This window comes from Saccopteryx bilineata, chromosome 3 (genome assembly GCF_036850765.1).
Source record: "Saccopteryx bilineata isolate mSacBil1 chromosome 3, mSacBil1_pri_phased_curated, whole genome shotgun sequence".
Taxonomy (NCBI): domain Eukaryota; kingdom Metazoa; phylum Chordata; class Mammalia; order Chiroptera; family Emballonuridae; genus Saccopteryx; species Saccopteryx bilineata.
This window is the reverse complement of record NC_089492.1, coordinates 13,021,345-13,044,787: the sequence shown is the minus strand read 5'-3', so window position 1 is coordinate 13,044,787 and position 23,443 is coordinate 13,021,345. Positions and strand designations below refer to the sequence as shown.

Sequence of the window (23,443 nt, the reverse complement as noted above, 5' to 3'; positions counted from 1 at the left end):
AGTTTTAATTGGCAGGGTTTTCTTTTTTTCTTTTTCGTGGTTTAGCAAATAACAGTGCCTCTTTCGATTGATGTCATCCTCGAGTCAGTAAAATACGGGATAGGAATACTGAAACACAGGCCATAAGTACAGAAACAGACACGCAAGGTGAGGCTGGATGTGAGGATTTGGAATGAAAATCTCCCTTTTCCCAACCAAAAGGTGGCTCTCACGGTCCATCTGTATCTATCTCTCCTACTCTCCTGTCCTGAGACAGTTTTGGACTGACTCCCCAAAGGGAAAACAACCAGAAATCAAAAGAAAGATCCTTCTTTCTTTTTGACTTAAAAATGTTCCAACTCAACTACTGTTATTCTTTCGACACGCTGTGCCGCGGTGTCCCCTTGTCTGTGCGACGTGAGTAGTCGTCCCTCGCTCCCACGGTGGCTGTGAGACCAGAGGAGCTCGCTCAGAAGCAGCTCCCAGCACGTGGGCACAGTGAGTGTGTGTCCGACACCATCGGCCTGAAGCTGTCCTCCTCCACCAGGCACCTCGGCGGGGACAGGACGCAGGGAGCAGGGGGCTTGTTTCTTTCTTTTTAAATGAGCATTCACTTCAACGTCCTCCTGGATGTATAAAACTATGAAGGATCCCAGAATCCTTTCACTGAGGGTTAGGGGTTCTGTCACCAAGTTTCGCTGGTCCTGAGCAGTCTGCTGTCCATCCCAGCAAAGACTAAGACAAGAGCTCAGAGTACTGTCCCACGCTGACCGGTGGCTCGCCACTCTGTGTCTACAACTGAGAATCCTCATGGCCCCAAGAAGATTCTTCCTCTGTGGTTAAGGAAACACTCCACCGTCCTCCGCGTGGCTTCCCGATCCGGAAACCTGCAGCCCCTTCAACTCCTCTCGCTTACGTTTCTCCCAAACGGCTCTTGAACCCATTCCCCGCTCTCCATCCCTGCGCCCTGACCACTGCCGTCTCTTGCCTGAATAAAAGCCACCTGTGAACGAGGTAACCATTTGGACCACTATCTATCTAATCCAATATACACTGCCACGGCTGAATTATCTAGAAGCCAAGAAGTCTTCAAGGGCTTCCACAGATCCTGAAAGTCAAGTCTTCAATGATCAGGTGGCTAACCCACCTCTGCCTAGTCCTGCACGGGGTGGGGGGGGGCAGCAGGGGGGAGCAACTGCTTAATAGGCAGGGGTGTCTTTTGAGGGTGACGGCAAATGCTCTGACATTACGTGGCAGTAACGGCTACACAACACTGAGTGCACTGGAGCCACTAACACGCACACTTCAAAATGGTGAGTGTTATGTTGTATGAATTTTATCACAATAAAGCAGAAGAAGAAGCTGTCTTCCTTTCCTCCCAGAGGGACACTAAGAACTGCTGAGTCGGCCCTGGCTGGCTAGCTCAGTGGTAGAGCGTCATCTTGGCGTGTGAAAGTCCCGGGTTTGATTCCCAGCCAGGGCACAGAGGAGAAGCAACCATTTGCTTCTCCACCCTTCCCCCTCTCCTTCCTCTCTCTCTCTCTCTTCCCCTCCTGCAGCCAAGGCTCCACTGGAGCAAAGTTGGCCTGGGCACTGAGGATGGCTCCAGGCCTCCACCGCAGGTGCTAGAATGGCTCCAGCCGCAATGGAGCAATGGCCCAGATGGGCAGAGCATCGCCCCCTAGTGATCATGTCAGGTGGATCCTGGTCTGGCACATGCAGGAATCTGTCTCTCTGCCTCCCTGCTTCTCACTCATTTCAGAAAAATACAAAACAAAATAAAAAAAGAACTGCTGAGTCATGAGCACAACACTGAGGACAAGGAAGGCTCACCATTTCTAAAGCTGGGGAACAACGAGCCCATCATCACCACAAGGGGAAGTCGAGGCAGAGCTGCTTCCTCATGACAGCAGCCATCCTGGCCCCACCTGTCAGGGGAGACCTGTGGGGCCTGGGTTCGTTGTTAATGACAGAATCTAGTTCAGACACCGCTTCGGAGCTGCTCCGTACAGAGGCTCACAGACACTCAGGCAAGTAAACTGCACGGACACCTCGCAGACAGGGCTTTCTGAGGCAGAGAGAGGGACAGCCACAAGATGCCACAAGCAACCCGAAGGTTCAGTAGCAAAATCACCCACAGAATGAGGTTCAATGGTCAGTCATGGAGAATCATTCTGATTATTGAATTTGAAGGTCCAGTACCTCTGAGGCAAACCATTTCACAAATTCTGCTGCAATAAGAAATATTTTGGTCTTGATTCTTTTTTTTTTTTTTTTTTTAATGAATTCTTGGCTTTGAAAAGAACTCTGTGGTTCTGGGGGAAACAGAGTTAAAGGTATTTTGCAAGCTTAATAAAACCAAATCAGATCTGGGAATTATTTGGGGGTAGTTATTTAATGTAGCTCTACAGGTTTTGTAATATAAACACAGACACATATACATTCTTACATACGCTGCTCACAAAAATTAGGGGATATTTCAAAATGAATATGAAGTGATAAAAAATGAAACATTTGATTTTTTTAAATTAAGAACATCAGAAAAGCAAAGGACAAGTCAAAGAAAGTTGTTAGATTATGCAAATGAGATGCAAAACCAACTTTTATTTCATTGGTGAAAATGTACTCTACAAAAAGGCTGAAAGTACTGGAGTATCTACAGGTTCCCTGATCCCCTAATTTTTCTGAGCAGTGTGTGTGTGTGTTGTGTGTGTATTTATTTCCTGGGGGAAGGAGGGTTTAAAGCATTCTGTATTTCTTCTTTCCATGAGCCTAATCCTGGATTATGATGATGCAAAAGCTGTTAGAATGTCATGCTACCCGTGAAAGCGCCAAACATCAAAGGCAAAAAGTGACCGAGACGCAAGCACACACAATTTTCTTAAAGCGATTGAAAGTTAGGTAGGCGCCATTGCTTGTTCTGAGCTGGGAGGAGAACGTGGGCCACTAGCATAGGTCTGGACCACCACGGAAAGCCCACAGCAAGGACCACACTGTGACCAGCCACCAGAGATTTATTTGGGTGGTACACTTACCGAGAGCTTCCACTGGCGGGGGGGGGGGGGGGGATGCGCGGTGAGAAAGTGCAGGGCACACAATTGACACAAAAAGGAAAACAGTAACGTCAAACTGGTATTTGAGCAGCAGTCTTCCCTTCCTTTCCTGTGTTCAACCGTCCACGGCAGCCGCCGAGTTTTCCACGAAGGCGATGGAACCCACATCTCTCAGGCGCTGCCCGTCCACGCTCCCTTCCCTGACTCGTTCCTGTTCTCTCCTCATCTAAACAGACACCTTCCTGATGAGGAACATCACCCCTAGGTGAAATATCAAGGTTTCTAGAAGAGAGATGAAGAATGCATTCCCAAAAGAAGTCAATGAAGATGCTTTACTAGGAAAACCTTCCAAGTGTAAGTTACTGTAACTTGGAGAGTAACTAGGAAAACCTAGAAAATAAAGATAAAGAAAGAAAGAATTTGGAATTTCAGCATAAAAAGCAAGTAATATGCTAGTCTGTAGCTCTGTGGGTCTGTTTACTACGTTTATAATATTAACTCGGCAGATTCTGGTGAAAAAACAAATAGATTCAACTTTTTTTTTTTTTTTTGTATTTTTCTGAAGCTGGAAGTGGGGAGAGACAGTCAGACAGACTCCCACATGTGCCCGATCGGGATCCACCCGGCACGCCCACCAGGGGCAACGCTCTGCCCACCAGGGGGCGATGCTCTGCCCCTCTGGGGCGTCACTCTGTTGTGACCAGAGCCACTCTAGCACCTGGGGCAGAGGCCAAGGAGCCATCCCCAGCGCCCGGGCCATCTTTGCTCCAATGGAACCTTGGCTGCGGGAGGGGAAGAGAGAGACAGAGAGGAAGGAGAGGGGGAGGGGTGGAGAAGCAGATGGGTGCTTCTCCTGTGTGCCCTGGCCGGGAATCGAACCCGGGACTTCTGCACGCCAGGCCAACGCTCTACCACTGAGCCAACCGGCCAGGGCCAGATTCAACTATTTAAATGATAGGCTCAAGGGTTCATGTATTACAATGTTCCAGGTCTCTCTCAAAGAAGGTCCCTGACAAACTTTTAGTCGTTACAGATGGAAACAGAGGATTTACTACAATTAATTTTTTTAATTTAAATGAATAATGTGGAAGTTCAGTGAGAAACAAGGTTGCTGACTTTGTGTAGGAAGGCGGCAAAAGTAGGAGACAATATAAAATATTCCCTACACCCAGGCCCCTCTCATCTCCCCAGACGAGTCACGGCCAACTCATCTTTGATGGTACTATTTCAATATCTATCCATTAAAAATGACTCCTCTCTAAAACAGAAGTCAATAAAGAGTGTGACTTGGCCCCGGCCAGCTGACTCAGTGTTAGAGCATCAGCCCAGCGTGTTGATGTCCTGAGTTTGATTCCCAGTCAGGGTACACAAGAGAAGCGCCCATCTGCTTCTCTACCCCTCCCCCTCTCGCTTCTCTCTCTCTCTCTTCCCCTCCTGCAGCCATTGCTCCATTGGAGCAAGTCGGTCCTGGTGCTGAGGATGGCTGCATGGCCTCTGCCTCAGGTGCTAAGAGCTTGGTTGCTAAGCAACAAAGCAACGCACCCTAGTGGCCTTGCTGGGTGGATCCCATTCAAGCACATGTGGGAGTCTGTCTCTGCCTCCGTTCTTCTAAATGAATAAAGAAAACAACCAAAAAGAGTGTGACTCAAGGATATCTGCAGCATGAGAATTAAGGCAAATTGGCCACACACAAAAATCACATCTCATGCAGTCTTCCCGGGTCAATGGCAGTGCTGAGACCAGGTGTAGAGGCACCAAGACATTTGAAATTTTGAAAAGGAGAATTAGAAGAGTTTTTTAGATCAACAATCACAGTTTGGGGAACAGGCATGGCAGAAAGCTGCTTAAGAATCTCCTGAGCCTGACCAGGCAGTGGCGCAGTGGATAGAGTGTTGGACTGGGATGTGGAGGATCCAGGTTCGAGACCCCGAGGTCGCCAGCTTGAGCATGGGCTCATCTGGTTTGAGCAAGGCTCACCAGCTTGGACCCAAGGTCGCTGGCTCGAGCAAGGGGCCACTCGGTCTGCTGAAGCCCCACAGTCAAGGCACATAGGAGAAATCAATCAATAAACAACTAAGGAACCGCAACGAAGAATTGATGTTTCTTATCTCCCTCCCTTCCTGTCTGTCTGTCCCTCTTTCTGACTCTCTCTGTCTCTGCCACAAAAAAAAAAAAAAAAAAAAGAACCTCCTGAAAACATATTAAAAGGGAAGTAATGATTATTTGGCTTATCAATCAGATTCAGTTCCATCACGATTAACTATCTATATGATATATATGTATCCAAGCGTTTGTTTGTTATCACACATGGCGTAAATTTCAGAGGGACTGCTGACACTTCACAAGCCAGGAGTCCAGGAAGCAAGCATGTGAAGGAGACGTAACAGTGAGGCTTCTAGCAGAAAGGGCAACTTCAATTAACCAGACCCAAGTTAACCGGAAGCCAGCCTCACATTATCAGATTTCTCCCGACCCCGAACTGGCAGCATTTCTGGTCCATTCTCATGCTGGATGAAACACTCCATCACAAACATTCACTCAACGTGATGACCCTGGTCCCTTCTAGAAGGTTCCATTTGCCCCAGAAATACACAAATATGAACACTTGGTTTAAAAAAAAATGCACTTATGTATTTTAGAAAAAAAGTTTTTTGTGTTTTTTGTTTTTTTTTTTAACAAAAGAAAGACATAAAAATCTGTTTCTGGAGTAACTATAAAATCATCTGGAACATTCCAAGCTACTGATCTGACTTGGCTCATAGACATAAGTACACCATCATGGCCAGGCCACCTGGTCTGAAAGGATACGGTGCCTGAGGGACTCCAGAGCTGTGGTCCAGACAGACAGGACAGACGCCTCAGATCACAGCCTCCACCCTCTCAACCGCCGGCCCACGGGCCCCGAGAACCCCCACAACTAACTGCCAGTGACTCCCGGGTCTCAGGACAGGAAGCATCTCCTCACGTTCCACAGTCCAGCCCGCTGCGCAGCCTGACTCTTTCTAGCGGCGCCTTGATGGGAAGCTCGTTATCCCCCCAGGCAGCCTGAGCCACGGCTAACTGCCAGAAACCTCCTTGCGTGCTGCGCGGTAGGTCCACATTCCACTAATTGGACACTGCCAGTGACTATGAGTGACAGCGAAGATGTTTCAGCCTCCATGCAGGATTCCGATAAAAGGATTATCGCTGCAGCCAAGAACTTAAGGCCTCCGAAAAGAGAAGTCTGGGAGAGCACGGGGGAAATAGCTACTTTTCCTTACCTCATCCTTTTCACCAACCTGACAAACCTTTTCCAAGTCTTCCCTGGCCCCTCCCTCTAAACCCACAACCTCTCCTATCTCAAAGCTGCCAAGTGGTCCGTTAGGTGGAGATCGGCTCCAAGTGTTTTCCAGCCCGCACGTCCATAGGACCTCCGATTCAATGGAGTACGGTGGTGGTATCACGGAATTTACACACATTCCCCTCCAGACTTGCTAAATGCCGCTGGCCACAAACCCTGATACCTGCCAAACACCTGCGCCCAAGTGCCCTAGTTTGACAGAAGGTCATTTGGAGAAGCACTGAGACCAGGAAAATATACCCCCAAAAAACAAACAAAAACAAAACAACTAGGGCCAATGCCAACAGAAAACCTGACCATGGGTGGAAATTCTGCTGCCTTTATCTTGAGATGGTCTTACGGTGTTTATAAGAACTGGGAAGACATTTTTTAGAAATGTCAAAACTTAGCCCTGTCCTTACCTCTCTTCACCAAACCATTCCACCTCTCCAAGTATATTTTTAATCCCCCCCCCCCAACAAATGCTTGTTTAGGAAAGAGAAAATTTGATTTTGCGGATTTCTACCTCACACAATCGCTGACCCCAAAGAAATGCTGAACTTTACCCACAGAACAGCCTGACGGGAAAAAAGTCCATTTTGTCAGTTGTGATGCAGCCAATTAAGAAACTGGGTGTTAAGAAGAATAGTCTGGAAGGAGCATCACCTTCTTGAGTTCAAGGGAGAGTCCTTGGGAAAATGTTACCAATGCTTGCAACGTAGATGTAGCTAGATCTTTGTCCGCCGACTCCCAGTCCATGCTGGAAGGGCACAGCCAGACCAGGGATCTGACAGGGACCTGGTGTGTGGAAGCGACAGGCAGGGAGGTGGGGGCGGGCACCTTGCACGGGGCTGCTCTCCCTCACGGGGCCCCCACCCTCATGAAACCAGGAACAAGCTCCCGATTAGCAGCGGCTCCCGGCTCCCATCGCAGCCATTACTAACTCTCTCCCTAGACTTAATAAAAGGTTTCAGAGATTATAGGCTGTGAAAGCTGGAGGAGAAAATGACATAATTTCTGTAATAATCACAATAGAACATTTGCATACAGGCTTTTGTGCAAGATCCAAAGGCTTCCAAGAAATTTGTGGGTTTCATTGTAACGCACAATCGGCAGCTGTCAAATTTGGGAGACAAAGGTTTGGGGGGCAGGGAACAAGTCAAGCACAGCTCTGCAAGGGCCCCAAGTTACTAGACAGGCTGCCCTGAGAACTTCCACTCCGGCGGGGTCCACCTGCACCTGTCTGCTGGCCGGGCCGCCACCCGTAAGGAAGTCCAAACAGAGCACTTGCTGCTTCAAAGACAAATCAAGCACATTTTAAGTTCTTTTTTTTTTTTTTTTCCCCAGTAATGCTATTCGGTGCAGAATTCATCAAGTTACCTTTTTTAGCTTTCTTCTGCAGTTTCAGTGTATCTGAGGACTTCTTTTTTATCTCTTGACGAGCTTTTTTGTATTCTAAGAGAAAGCAGAATATTGAATCATTTCCACCACCTTATTCAACAGGAAGTACTCTTGGAACAGCTATTACTTTCATCACAGAAAACATAAACTGTGACACATGACAAACAGTTTTATCAGAATTGCATATGATAAAAAACCTCGGGACGCCGTTTTAGAGTGGAGGTGTTATAACAAGACAAACAACAAAAGGACCCGTCTTCCCCACAGGTATTCATTCACACCAGCTGTGAGGAGAGACGTCATTGGGAGTATTTCACTAAAAATGAGAAATTCACAATTTCTCAGCTCAAGTATCAGGACATAAGCTTCAATGTTATCTACTTTCCTGAGGCCTAAATCTCCTTAAACAGGACCCACGTGGCAAGACGTTACAACTCAGGAAAGAGAGCTTCCAACGACAGCAGGAGAAACGAGCCCACAAGGGGAACAATGAGGGAGGATCCAGCTGCCTTTCCTTCGTGTTAATCCCACGGCCAGACGCTGCCGACACCCTGGAGGGCAGCCCACATGCACTGCGTCCTCCAAGGCCCCGTCAGTCCACACCTACTCCTGGACTTTCCCATTTCTGTCGCTGGGACTCCGTCACACAGATATCTAAATTGACAGTCACCTCAGCCCTGGCTGGCTGGCTCAGTGGTAGAGCATCAGCCCGGAATGTGGATGTCCCAGGTTCGATTCCAGTCAGGATGCACAGGAGAAGTGCCCATCTGCTTCTCCACCCCTCCCTCTTCTCCTCCTACAGCCATGGCTCAGTTGGAACAAGGTGGCCCCAGGCGCTGAGGATGGCTCCATGGCCTCGCCTCAGGCACTAGAATAGCTCAGCTGCCGAGCAACAGGGCAACAGCCCCAGATTGGCAGAGCATCGCCCCCTAGTGGGCTTGCCGGGTGGATCCCGGTAGGGCACATGTAGGAGTCTGTCTCTCTGCCTCCCTGCTTCTCACTGAAGAAGAAAAAAAAAAATGACAGTCACCTCTGGCACGTCTCTCCTCTGCTGCCGTGGCATTCAATTACCTGCAACCCAACCACCTCCCCACCAGTTATTCCCAGTGTTCCCTGTTCCCACCCTAAAGAGCTCTCACTGGAATGCTGAGAATCATCTGTTAGCAAAACCTTTCCTCCTAGATTCATGCCTCAGATCACCCCACGTGCTTTTCCTTGCCAGCACTTACTGCAGGCTGTATGACCCTCGGAGAAACGTCTCCTGCCCCTTCCGCCCACCAGTTCCCTTGCCCTTTGGCTCTGGGAAGATCGACAGGGGTGGTGTCTGTGTAGACCACTGGCTTCGCTTCCACCCTGTTTACACTTGGGGACCAGTGAAAACAGAATTATTTCGGGGACCACTAGGGCAGAGATCATCCCGAGCATAAGCAAATTCAACTAAGATCATTGAGTCTACACTATTCATACATATCAGGGTGGTTAACTCTTTCCTGGACCGCCACAAAACTTCTGGTGGACCAGTCTGTGGATTGGTGCTTGAAAACCACTGGTCTAGACCACTCTGTCCCCACAGTCTGGAGCATGAGGTACTGATATGGCCAATTCTGGGCAGGAGACCCAAAGTTAGCTTATACCATTACAAGTTTAGTTTTCAAAACGTGCTTCAATGCCTAATGTCTGACTCTTTGGCCGGTAAGCCTGGCATTCCGTTCACTTTTATTCATGGGATCACACTTTATGCCACCGAGTGATCAGGCTAGCAGCTGCTGAGTGAGGCTCCGTGCCCAAACACCAGCGCTGAGCCCCATTGGGGGATCACTTTGGATCCACCCCCAACACCGACACGCCTCTGACACTGAGCGCTCGCTGCCCCACATCAGACGGCGTGCTCCGTACCTTTTGCGTGGTCTTTATCCAGCTGGTTGGCCACTTTCTTCCATTCTTCCATCTGTTCTTGAAGTGGGTTTATCAGACAATCGATTAAAGCACTTTTCCCAAAAGAGAAAGAAAAGGAGAAATGACACCAATATATTTCTGTTGTCAAAGATGTACACTTGGTTGTCAAAACAGACCAAAATCACAATTATCTGAAGCGAGACAAGGCAGCATACTAATCAGACCAAGTTCACATCCAAGATCTGGTGGTCAGGATGCTTCTCCGTGACTGTTGAGAAGCTGTAAGCCTGACTGCCTGGAGTGACCCCTCGTCTCATCCCCTGTTCATATTTAATGCTTTTATTCACAAGCAGTGTTGCATGCAAGTGGGGTCTCCCTCTGGCTACACAACAGAAGCACCTGGAGAGCTTTTAAAAAGGTGAGGACACCTGGGCCCCCCTCACAGCTCATGGAAACCGTGAGGGGGAGGCCCCCATATTACTATTTTTAAAAAGATGCAGAAGGCCCTGGCCAGCTAGGTCAGCAGTTGAGTGTTGGCCCCGCATGTGGAAGTCCCGGGTTCGATTCCCGGCCAGGGAACACAGGAGAAGCAGCTATCTGTTTCTCCACCCTTCCCTCTCTTCTTTCTCTCTATCTCTCTCTTCCCCTCCTGCAGCCAAGGCTCCATTGGAGCAATGTCGGCCTAGGCACTGAGGACGGCTCCATGGCCTCCGCCTCAGGTGCTAGAATAGCTCCAGCCACAACAGAGCAATGTCCCATATGGGCAGAGCATCGCCCCCTGGTGGGCATGCCAGGTGGGTCCTGGTCGGGCACATGAGGGAGTCTATCTCTCTGCCTCCCTGCTTCTCACTTCAGAAAAAAAAAAAAAGACACAAAATTCTGATGTGCACTCAGGATTTCAAGTCATGAAAGCAGGCTAATTGTGGGCAGGCTGGAGAAATGCCAGCAGGGTGCCAGCTCCTGGATTTCAGGGTGTGGGTACCTGTAGGCACATCCCTTCGTTCTGTGCAGTCTCCCAAACAGACCGCACGGATACCCACCCCACTGGCAGGTGGCTGCCCACACAGAGGACTCACGCAAGACATGGAACCCAAGCTCTTCTTTCTATAGGACTGAAGAAAAATTCATCCCATTCCTACATTATAGAGCTATTATAGAGAAATTAAAAAACGCTCATAAATTGCTTGAACTACACTGGTGAGCACCACTCAGAAAGTGTTCTCACTCTGCTTTTTGCTGCTGGGCCTCCTGAAATCTCCAAAGAATCTCCAAGTTCTTGGTACGATCCCCTCCTTTCTCCGATCAGGGTCAACTTGCGATGCCCTCCCTCACACACTTCCTCCAGCCATCTGGACGCAGCTCACACCCTGACCAGGTCTCTGCTCAAGTCTTTCTTCTGATTAGAGTCGCTCCGTAATTAAGCACCCCGTGTCAAACAACAGCCACCCACTCCCTACCCCATGCATTTCACCTAGTGTCATTTACCGCCGCCTGATGTCCCATCAGGGTTATTTAGTGTGCAGTGGGTCAGCTCTGTGAGAGCAGAGCGTGGGCCTATCCACACTATGCCCCATAGAGTAGTGCCTGGCACAGAGCAGCTGCTCAGTTAACAGTGGCTGGTAAAGTGGTGTCTCCCCATCACTAAAGCAAAATGAGGTGCCTTAGGGGTGGCCTGAGAATCAAACAGGATGACGTGTGTGACAGGAGGCCCCGTGTGACCGGGAGCACCGTCCAGGTGTGAGCTGGAGGGAAAGAAACTCGATTTCACCACCTGCGACACCGTGTGCTTTCTGCTGCAAGGGTGTGGGCATTTCGTTAATTTTCACAAAAACCCTTCAGAAATGATTTTCCTGTTTAACAAGGGCTGAGATCCCCGTCAAGATTCCAGCGGCCAGCCGAGGATTTGGACCTAGATGTTTCCTGCTGTGTTCTGTCACCGTGGTGGCCCCATCAAGAGAACCAGAGCGTTCACCTCAGCTGCCACTCACACAACGTGTCACCCACCAAGCAGGACCGTGCAAGACTGCTGAGTGAAGCTGATCTGCTTGGAAGAATGTCCATTGTCATTTAAACACTGGTGACACATGCCAGCCATTGCCATTTCTACCCACTCTGGGTGCCGGAGAAACAGAGAGAAGGCTGGCAGCATGGGGCACTCTGAGTGCCTGCGGTCCTCAGCGGTGGGAGGTGTCACTGGTGACAGGACAGCAGTGCATACCTCCCTCGCCAGGGCCACTGACTCTTCATCAGACTCCTGCAGGGGGCTCCTGACGCTGACAGAGGTGAGGGGGACACACAGACTCACAGGGCCGATCCCAAAGTGGGGTGCAGGCTCCGCGAGGGCAGGGACCGAGACCGTCCAGTGGTCCGCTGTGTCCCTGGAGCCCAGACCCGTGCGTGGCACACAGCAAGATACCGCCCAACAAATACACGTTCGCTGACTAGGCGGAGGGACGGGCCACCGGTGATGAGAGGCGGCTAGCAGAGGTGTAAGCGCTCTGGGGAAACCAGGGCTGCTGATGGCCGGCTCCACCACGTTTCCGCACCGGCGCGTGGGATCTGGGCAACGGCGCTCCTTACCTCGAAAACTGCCTCAGCTTGGCTTCTATGCTTCTGTGCCGCATGCACATCCGGGTCAGGGCGGAGCCAATCTCCCTGGTGCCACCTGAAAGAGCAACAGAGGCAAAGCTGAGGACAGGTGACAGTCGGAGTCACTGAAACACTGGAAACAGAGTGAAAACGCCTCCAGACAAGCCACTGCCTTTCAGACCCCTCACACGCACGCCCATGGGCTCTCACACACTCTCACACGCGTAGATACATATGTATAGCGACATAGTTTTGTATCATCACCAAAGCAAAAAGTTACCTTCACTATATACAATACCCTCTAACATTTTCTATTCTGGGTTTTTTGGTTTTTTTTTTAATGCTGACTGTGACCTAGAAATTGATTTTACAGCCCACTAATGCATCAATGACAAACAGTTTGAAAAATACTTCCCAAGGGAGATGACCAAAATAGTATCAGATGTTTAGAGAAAAGCTGTAGTCCCGTCCCCCCTCCTCTTCTGGCAACCCCCACCCCCAGCATTCTTGAGAACAGCTCGTAAGGGCATTTGCACTAACTAATTGTTTCAAGATGCACGCAAGTATTTCAGAGAATAGCGAGGCTAAAACAAAATGAAATCAGTCAGTATTTTTTAACGGACGTGGGTAACACGGTGCAAGCAAGGGGCCTTCACACTCAGCAAATGTCGAAGTAAACTGCAATACTGTTTGATTTCCCCAGAAATCCTTGTCATACTCTCTCCTCCGGGCACACCCTTTCCGAAGATGACTCCTGAGGTTCCCTTCCTTCCCCCCTCTTAGAAACAGTGCTGGAATCAGCATTTACTGGGGTGTGGGCTAGGGAGGAGCCAGTTATAACTGCAGATGGTAATTCTGCACCCACGCTCGAAAGCACAATTAATTATCGATGTTATGAAAACACGGGGGCTCGTGAAATCAGGGGGGAAATGTCAAATAGAACGCTATTTTTAACAGGCAAGGCCTTCAAGGCAAGAAGTTATGGCAAGGTTTAACCAAGTCAAATCAACAGGAGAAAGAAATTCCCTCCCTCATTGGTCCTCATGACATTATAATGGGTGGCACGCTCCCCTCTGCCTTCTAGAAATGTCAATGTGCTCTTTCTGTTCCAACTATTTTCCATTTTATTCCGCACAACTAACAGGTTTCCAGAACCAAAATATATATTATGTAATGTGTATATAATATACAATGTATAATATATAATATATATTAGTAATAATAAGATCGCTTCTCGGCCTTTTGGCTAAGATCAAGTGTAGTAATAATAGTGGTATTATATGCTACCACTTCTATATTTTATCTTAATCTGGAAAAAGAAATCTTCTAAGCAATTCTCTAGAACAGAGTTTTTCAACTTTAACATCGTTGACGTAGGGCAGGGGTCGGGAACTTATGGCTCGCGAGCCAGATGTGGCTCTTTTGATGGCTGCATCTGGCTCGCAGACAAATCTTTAATAAAAATAAATAATAATGTTAAAAATATAAAACATTCTCATGTATTACAATCCATTCATTTCCTGCCGCTCATGTTCATGGTTGCGGGTGGCTGGAGACAATCACAGCTGTCCTCCGGTACAACACCAAATTTTTATTGGATAATGCGTAATGTCTACAGGTCGTTGTATGGCTCTCACAGAATTACATTTTAAAATATGTGGCATTCATGGCTCTCTCTGCCAAAAAGGTTCCCGACCCCTGACGTAGGGGCTGGATGATTCTTTGTTGGGAGCAGTCCTGTGCATTGTGGTAGGATGCCTTCTGTTCTCCCTGACCCTTGCTAAAACTTACACAACAAAGCAGCAGGTTTGGAAGAAGCTGTAGTCAACCACTTCAGTGTCCTCATCTACTGTAGCTCACACCTCTCCACCGGGGGAAAAACCAGCAGAGGGCGCTGTTTTCACACGCGCAGCCTGCCTTCCAGGCTCCCTTGAGTTTCTCTTAAGCTTTTATTGCTTACGAGCAAGGATGAGGAACACTTTATCCCCTGGGAAATATCTCCTATTTTTCCTGGGCCTTCATTTGATTAAAAGTTAATAACCTGGCCATGCAAGGAAATTGGCACGCTCATTCACTGCTGGTAAACCGGTACTTTTCTGGAGGAAAACCTGGTAGCATCCGTCAAGGAAAGCCCTAACAACACCTCTCCTCCTTGGCCCAGCGAGTCTATGAGTCTATACTCTGAGAAAATGAACCCGAGGAGATAATTAAGGATGAAAGCCAATCCTTACCTATAAGACTAGTCATTGAAACGGTGTTTATAACCAGTAAAGAGTGGAAGCAAAATCCCATGAGAGGGAGCGGGTTAAATAAACCATACCACACCGCCACGGGACGGACGGGACGGCATGCAGCCACCTACACGCTGCAGAGCGACGCTTCAGGTCACGGGAAGGTGAGTCGGAAGTGCAGAGCTGAGGGCATGTGGGGCCCTGCACCCGTGAACTGGTTTGATCCTTGTAACTCTCCCAGTTGTGTGGGTGTTACCATCATTCCCATTTTACAGACGGGAAATGTGCCTTATGTAATCTGTCCGAGATCACGCTGCGCTAAGTGGGATTCCAACCCAGGCTGGACGTCCAGAGTTTGTGCATTTAACCATTCAGCCGCTGCATCCCTCATTGACAAAGGGAGCCAGAAGGGGCGGAGCCAAGAGCCTAGGACACGCCCCTAAACTTAAGTATCTACACATTGCTAGGGGCGTTGGGGCTTTACAGCCCAGCTCTCAATTTCTGGTTCTTGAGCCTAGCCTTGTTCAACTGGTACCGGGGTCTTGAGCTCCAGTCCTTGCTAAGTTACAACGGACAGCTAAGTGACAAACAGTTGCTTCACTGGTCACCCACGCTTTGGTTTCTGCTGAAGAGAATTCTGCGGTTGGAATAGATCACCTCGACACTCAGGCCCTCATCTCATTTCTCTGCTCCATTATTTCTGTTACCTTCCCAGGTATTTTTCCCGTGGATGGCCCACCCAGTATTCGTCACCCCCAGCCAAGCCCATGGCTTCCCAGGAACAGCTGAGTGAGGGCATGACAGCACGCAGTTTCTAAACATGCTGCGTGTGCTCCACCACCGTGCCTCTGCGGCTCAGGAAACCCTGAGCAAGGAGGAAACAGGGAACCACAAAGAAAACTTCCCAACAGCCGTGCCTCCGTCCAGCTGGGCGCAAGCACAAGCGACAGGCAGATGACATCCTCATGGGCCCCGGGACCCCTCCCTGAGCATGACTGCTGACCTGGGCATCCGGAGCACCCTGAAAATAGTTCTCTCGGTGGGCGTGCTTAACGACGCCTTATGTTCTCACCGACCCTTGCTAAGACTTAAAGAAATAAATCAGCAGGTTTGAAAAAACTTCGGAGGAACCTGGCTTTAGCTACAAAGGCAGAGCAGACATCTGGAAGAGCTCCGGTTTGACAGTGAGAATGTTTATGGAAATCAAAGGGCTGGTTGAGATACACTCAGCGCCCTGAGAGTGAGGACAAGATTTTACTTGTTTCATACGCCCTGCACCCAGCACCAGTGCTGAATGAGGAAACCACCCTTTATCATTTTAAGTGCAAAGCACCAGGCTGGCTGTACCTTGAGGTGGGACCAGGGACTGTGTTCATCTTTTAACCCATAAATAGTTGTGTATCTTCTATGTGCACACTATCGAAGATTCAAAATAAAAATAAATATGAGATTCTTATTATATTAGAAAAGGTCTTTATCGATTCAAGGTCAGCCTAGAGAAACAATGGTGTATTCACTTCCTGTTGCTGCTGTAATAAGTTACCACCAGCCCAGTGGCTTAAAGAAGCACACATTTATCATTTTATAGTTTTGGAAGTCGGAAATCCAAAATCAGTTTCACCAAGCTAAAATCAAGATGTTGAGAAGGCTCTGTTCCTCCTAGAAGATCCAGGAGGAGAGAATTCTATTCCCTGCCTTTTTGCAGCTTCTATGGGCTGCCCACATACCTTGGCTCGTGGCCCCTTCCTCCGTCGTCAAAGCCAGGGGTGCAGCATCTTTCCTGTTCTCTCAACTCTGTACCTGTCCTCACTTGTTCTCTCTCTGACTTTGATCCTCCTTCCTCCTTCTGAGAGCCCTATGATTGTAAGGGACCCACCAGGATAATTTCCCCAACTCAAGATCCAAAGCTGAATCACATTGACCAAGTTCTTTTGCTATGTGAGGTACCATATTCACAGATCTGGGGATGAGGACCTTTGGGGACCATTATTCTATCTACCAAGGAGGAGAATATGTTGCTAGTTTAGAGGGTGCAGAGGGGCACCTCTGTGGTCGAATCTCCAGTATCCATCCATCATCCTCAGATTGTTAGTCTGGGCCAGCAAGGATTAAAGTGATTCCAAAGAGGATGAGGACCAGGTCCTGGACCCTGAGAGGCTCATAGCTGGGCTGGGGGGATACCTATAAAATGATACAGAAACCACAATCTTTACAGCAACTCTACGAGGTAGGTGTTATTGTCCCTACTTTATAAATGAAAAAGCTTGCTGAGGGCCAAAGGGTGTGTAAGTAATAGAGCTAAGCCCTGATTTTTTTTAAAAAGAAAGAAAATCGAATGGTTCTTTCCCTCTATGGTAAGCAGGAGATGTTCCCAACCAAGGACAAAGAGGCACATTAAAGTCGCAAACAAAATTTAACTGTGTAATACATGTCTGGGGGCAAACGAGGGGTACGGATAGGGAGAGTGGGGCCACCAACCCTTCAACCCAAAAGTCTGGCACGATTCTACCCTCCAGACTGCCGCCGTGGCTTTGCAGAGGGAAGCGCGACGGGGGCCTCCGGCAGGTGGCGTTGCCCCATCCCTCCTGGCCCTGGCCACCTCATCTGCAGGCGGCTTCCACTTCCCCACATGGCAGGGGCTAGTGGACAGGCCCCGGCGGGGTCCACGGTGCGCAGGTGGCCAGCGAGGACTGAAAAGGCGGTCTGTCAGGCTGGCTTCTGCAGCAGCGGGGGGGAGGGCTGGAGGAAGTGAGCTTTGAGAAACGCCTGGGCTGAAGTGCCGGGCCACAGTAAGTCCCTGTGCCTCTGGGCGGCCCCTCTGAGGACTAATATTGTCGGAAGGCTAATTAGGAGTCAGCCGGGCCCGCTGGCCAGGAGCACGCTCCCTGCAACCGCTGTAGGAGACGGGTCCAAAGGGATGGGGCGCCTCACCCACAGCGGAGTCTCTCGACCTCGGCACTGCAGGCCTCTAGACCAGATCACTCTGTGTCACAGGGAGGCTCCTGTGCACGGGAGGGTGTTTTGGAGCTCCTGGCCCTGTCCTCTGGGTGCCAGCGGCACACCCCAAGTCATGACGCCCAGGGATGTCTCCAGACATGGTCAGAGGTCCCCTAGGTGCAGAATCGCCCTTTTTGAGAACCAGTGGCCTGTGGGGACATGTGTCCTTGTTGCATAAGAAGGGGTCGCCGATTCTGGAGCTGAGCCTTGGGAAGCCACACCTGACACACTCAGCTATGAGAGCAGCAGCCCCCCCCCCCCACACACACACACACGTCACAGCAGCTAGGAAAAGCTATTAAGCTCAACGCCCATCCCCAGCTTCATAAGCACCGGGGGTAAGAGGCAACTCCTGTTCACCTAATGAGGGAAATATTCCACTCGCCATTAAAGAAACATTAATTTCAAAACACACAAGTGACATTCCCCACAAAGTCAACAGGCACTAAGTCCCTCCCTGCAGCCGTGGGGACACATTAGTACAACCAACAGCAGCTTATGTTCAAGCCCAAAACATCCAAGCGAGAGGGAAAGGGCGCCCGAGAAGCCCTCGTGCGGTAGGATTTGGGGCACAGAAGGCCGTCTGGGTAGGCAGAGTGAGAAAGAACTCCTTTGTGAGGCAAATACGAACTTGGAGGGACAAGGGGCAGAGGGTTAAGAAAACGACCTCGGACTACACAACAAACAGCTTGTGACTTCTCTCTGGACACCGGCCAGTGATGCTGTCGGCCCCAAAGTGCCTCTGAAGACCTGTGACACGAACACTAACCAAGATCCAGGCAAACCGAACCCCAGCGGGTTCTCTCCTGGCTGCGTGCGGATGCATAAAATCGTTTACTGCACCAACTCAGTTATACGTTTAAAGGACCTAAGAGGGACACCCGTGTGAGATAGGGTCCTCACATGATACATTTTTATCAGTAATTTTCCCCCCAAATGTTATGTTTTATCCGCACCAAATCTTAACTGCTGAGATAAGTGACAACCTCCCTTCCCCACTGGCCTCCACGAGTCCAGGTAGGTGGCTCCCTAGCAGCTGTATCACACCCTCTCTCTCCCTTCATGTACACTTGGGGGACACAGAGACCCAAGCAGCCGACAAGCCAGAGCTTCCAGCAGCAGCACCCTCTCGCCGTGGCGGGTCTGGAGTCTTGCCAGAGCTCCTGGTCATCTCCCGAATGAGCGAATGAACGTGGAGAGCAGGAAGGGAAGCAGTGGAGTCAGAGGGGCGAGGCCGGCTCTGTAGTCAGACAACGTGGAGTCCAAGCTCAGCCCCCTACTTGCATCCGTGTGACCTGAGGAAGGTTCTAATTAGACCCAAATATTCAAGCTGTACTCTTAAAAAGTGGGTATGTCCACTGGTGTTTTTATCCATCTGTGTTGCATACATGACACTCGAAATGTATCATCCAAAATGATTTCCAGTTTGAGCTTCATGCAAAGCAATCTGAACATACCAGACTTCTTTTTTTATTTATCATCCCCAAATTTTTACGATCGCCTCATCCATGCTTAATTTGATGGCATTTTTTTTTTAAAAAGCAAGTTGCTTCTATCTTGTCTTTCTAAACATTCTACTTATTTTGTAGAACAAATCAATCTTGACTTTTCACACTCATATTCCAGAGGCTGACATACCTTACCGTGGAATGATGTTAGGATGGGCCATGGAGCTGGGGGTAAACAGGTGTGGAGCACACACGAAGGACTCGAGGTCAAGCCTGCGGCTCAGCGGCAAGAAGTGTGTGGACACGCAGAGAGAGGCCCCCGGGCCACGAGCTCACCGAGAGCAGGGCTTGGTGTGTTTTAGAAAACAAGGAGCACTGGTTATAAAAATGGGCCAATTGAGTAGGGCTCTGATGCAGCAATGCTCAGCCAAGCCCGACAGGAAGGCCGAGGCTGGGGTAATTAACTTGGGCCGGACCGGAGCATCTCTCCACATCGAGGCACTGGCCACCATGGAACAGCCCTCACTTGTCCCACAGCTGATATCCCTTCTCTGAGGAGCTGGCTCCTGAGTACAGGGAAGGAAAATCAACCGTCCAATGGCTTCTCTTGTTCCTTCCTCCAAACATCTCAGAAAAACAAAGACTGAGAAGTTGGGTCCAGAGGGGAGGGCCCGCCCGGGAAGCACGTGCTGGCACATCGGTGACATATCAACAGGGTGGTCACCTGATGGAACTCAAAGCTGTAGCAGGAAGAGGTTCACGGTCAAGCTGCTGCAGTGACCTCGACCCCCTGATGCCCTGCCTTCATCTCAGGCAGGCAGCTGCCTAACCGGCCTTGGGGGCTGTCCCCACAGTTCTAGATCTCTCTGTGGTCTATTTTCATATCACAAAGCTCAGCACACATCTGCCGCCAGCCTCCTTCCAGCAAAGACCGGAAAGGAGAGGTCCAGTGGAATCTGGCGCTGGGTACCGTGGACCACTTGGGGCTGCTTCTGCCACGGACCGCAGCAGGCTCCCTGCAAGGAAAGTGTCTCTCCTTCCTCTCGAGCCCCTGCTCTCCAAGAGCCCAGCAATCTTGAAATGTCAGGTGTTGTCACCTCGACAGCCGGCTGGAGGATGGCCCGGGCATCGCGTCGCAGAAATTGCCTCAGCGTGCGTCAGCTGCCGCTCTGACCGGGCCACCTGCCACCTGGCGGGGCCTGCAGCCGGCGCGCCACACGGCCACATGGCCACACGATCACACAGCCACACGGCCGTGCACACGCCGGCGTCACGCCTGATGAGGGAGCTGGCGTCCTACTTCCGTGATCTCGCCGGCGTATTTCGGGGTGCTTTCGTTTTACAACTTGGAGCATCAGAACCCAGTCTTTCAAAGGGAGAGGGAATGTGCCCCAAAATGCCACCTGCATGTCAGCCTGAGTTCTAAAGGAGGAGGGAGGGAGCTCAGCTCTTAAACCTCAAAAAGCTTCAGCTAACTACGATGCCCTCAAGTATTCGGTCTAAGGGGCCAGGTCCAAGTGGCCACTAGGTGGACCACTACAGTCAGACCCACAAAAGAACGGGTCAGTGAGGACCACTTGGGCACGCCAGGCAGGAACACCGGCTGGACCTCAGGGGGAGGTGAGCGCGCCCACTTGAGGCTCCAGAACGTGCACCTGCAGGTGACCTTCCAGGCTGGGTTAAGTGCCCTCCTTCCTCCTTTAAGAGAAACGGTCTCATGGCAGTTGAGATGCTGAAGAAGAGACGGGACAAGCACTCCGACTTCAACAAACATGGAAAAAAAAATGCTACTGCACTTGAATTACTGTGCGATGAATGGAGGAGACAGCCCCTGCCCTCACGGGACATGCGTCTCAGCTGAACTTGGAGCCATGGACTTTCAGGGTGAACCTTATCACTGGAAGGAGCCTCAGAAAAAACTCCTAAGGCAGCCGGCCAGCAGGTCCCTGCTGCTCGGAATCACAGTGTAGCTTCTGCTCAGCAGAGCAGCTCTCAAGGACCTCTCAGGAGTCCTGCGCTTGCCGCCACTTCGCCCACTCGGGGAGGCGCGTCCCCGGTCCTCGCCGCACTTGTGAGGTAGCCGGTTCCCGTCAGGGGTGCTGCCGTTTTCATTAAGGGTTGAAGAAGGCACTCGGTATATTAAGAATTTCAAATTAACAACCCACATGTCTTCTGGCTTCATCAGCATTTCATTTTTATCCTTGGGCATCGAGAGATGGGCAAAGGGGAGAAGGTAGCATCACAGAGTGCCCTACATTTGTTTAAACTACAGGGAGAGGCTGAAATGGGAGAGAGGGATAGGGGGAAAGAGGAAGGAGGAGACGGGGAGGAAGAAAGGGAGAGAGAGAGGAGGAGTTCCTGGCATTGTAAGTTACCATACAGAGATCATCTACTGTTTACGCAGGCCACACCCCCTTGCTCCACTCAATGGAGACGCAGGCCACACTTCAACCCTGGAATGGCATCCAGGGACCTTACGTTGGCCTTGAAAATGGCTTCCCACGATCGGAGCATCGGTGTATGTGCTAGTTAGATCACCTAAATATTCTTGCCACAAAGACACAATGTCATGTCAAGGAAACTGACGGATGAGGAACCTGAGTAATATATTAAGAAGTGGGAGAAACGGGTCCCTTTGTCCTCAAGGGGTTTCCTAGGACCAGGGTGAAGCAACTTAAACCGTCTTCAAAAATAAAACCTGACGCCTCCAGCAAAGGAAGCGTCCCTTCCCTTTTGCTACAACGGCAGCCCCAGTCCCCAGATCCCGCTCCAGCGTCGCAGGAAGAGGAAGGCGCGTGGAGCTTCCTGTTCGCAAAACCGTGTTATCAGCTACTGTAAGCGGCTGAGACGTGCCGGGCGGTCCAGCTGGTGTTTACGGGCACAGCTAATACTGCGCGCTCAGCAAACACTAGAGAAGGTCAGCCACACGGTTTTGGGAAGACACCCCTGTGCCCACACGCAGGTGGGAGGATAATGCAAACTGTGACCAGGTGACGGTCTCTCGGCCAGTCTCACACGTCCCAGCCTCTCCCACTTCATGACTTTTCAAGGGAAAAAACCCCAAAAACAGAGGAAACCTAAAAAACAAAACACACACACACACACACACACACACACAGTTCTACTACCATCTGGCGGCTTCAGACAGGCAAGCAGGAGAGTCTGGCGTGCACGGGCCTGGCAGCCACACAGAGCGCTACTCCAAGCAAGGCGAGAAGGGTAATACGGAAACACAACATCAGGGACACGTGCGCAATCTGGGAAGACCGTAGCAGGAGCGAGCATGTTCTCACAGCATCCTTCCCTGCCTTTGTTTCCAATGAAACAAGGCCTGGCTGAAAAGTATGGTGGCGAGGTCACCCACGAATGCCGCTGGCTCCCCGACATCTGCCACCGTGACCTCCCACCGCCTGAGTCTGCCTCGGCCGCTCGGCACAGAAAGATGCTCCCACCGGAGCCAGGCTGGCGCGACAGCTTGGGGCTGCCAACCCGCACCAGCAAAGCAGATGTGGGCTGATGTGCAAAACATCTTCTAGTGGAGACAACGGAACAGAATGGTCCGGTCAGGCAGACAAAACACTACTCAACAGTCCCAGATGTGGGCATAATCTCCTGGGAAGCCCTCAGGAAAGGTCAGATAAGTCAGAAGGTGGCTGATGAATATGGAAGGAAAACAGGGAATTTTGTGTTTTAGGGACGAGAGTAGGCGCCAGGTGCACCCAGCTCCTCAAAAGAGATGTGACCCCAGAGAGCGAGCCCTCTGGCTCTGCCTCTGCTGGTGACCAGACCTTTTTGTGACAGTTTATCCTTAAAACTTCAGGTACCCAGCCTGACCAGGCGGTGGTGCAGTGGATAGACCATTGGACAGGGATGCAGAGGACCCAGGTTCAAGTCCCCGAGGTTGCCAGCTTGAGCGCGGGCTCATCTGGTTTGAGCAAAGCTCACCAGCTTGGACCCAAGGTCGCTGGCTCGAGCAAGGGGTCACTCAGTCTGCTATAGCCCCACAGTCAAGGCACATATGAGAAAGCAATCAATGAACAACTAAGGTGTCGCAACGAAAGGCTGATGATTGATGCTTCTCATCTCTCTCTGTTCCTGTCTATCCCTCTCTCTGAGTCTGTCTCTGGGAAGAAAAAAAAAGACCTCAGGTACCCAGACCAGGTCACCTTCAGGTGTTACTGGCCTAAGACCTACTCTGTCCCTTTAAGGGGCTCCTGTCTACCCTTGGACTACGCCCATTATCTGTCAGGAAGCTACCTTGCTGCTTTCCAAATCACTAAGAATCGCTACCATTTGCGGAGTGCTTGCCATCCAACTGCCACTTGCAAGCACATTGTATTCAGATTTTTAGAATCATATTACATCCTTTATATAGGAACCGTTCTAGTTCCGGTACTATTATCCTCATTTTACAGATGAGGACAAGTGGGCTTAGAGAAGGTAAGTAACCTGTCCAAGGTCGCACAGTAGGGACTCAGCATTTGTACCCAGGGCTGAGTTCACAGTTAAAACTTTTTAATCATTCTTCAG

General features: G+C 50.2%; 1 protein-coding gene and 1 pseudogene across 6 annotated transcripts in view; one reads left to right on the top strand and one right to left on the bottom strand.

The window, feature by feature from the left end:
• Positions 1 to 23,443, bottom strand: part of MTSS1 (MTSS I-BAR domain containing 1) — a 158,653-nt gene that overhangs the window by 20,638 nt on the left and 114,572 nt on the right. For all 6 annotated transcript variants that reach the window (XM_066265684.1, XM_066265689.1, XM_066265686.1 and 3 more), the window contains 3 exons: positions 12,229 to 12,313; positions 9,649 to 9,740; positions 7,732 to 7,806 (listed from right to left, as the gene is read on the bottom strand). In XM_066265684.1, coding sequence (XP_066121781.1) covers positions 7,732 to 7,806; positions 9,649 to 9,740; positions 12,229 to 12,313 — 252 coding nt within the window. The remainder of the gene's footprint in view (positions 1 to 7,731; positions 7,807 to 9,648; positions 9,741 to 12,228; positions 12,314 to 23,443) is intronic.
• On the top strand, positions 13,464 to 13,605 carry LOC136332544 (U2 spliceosomal RNA; annotated as a pseudogene).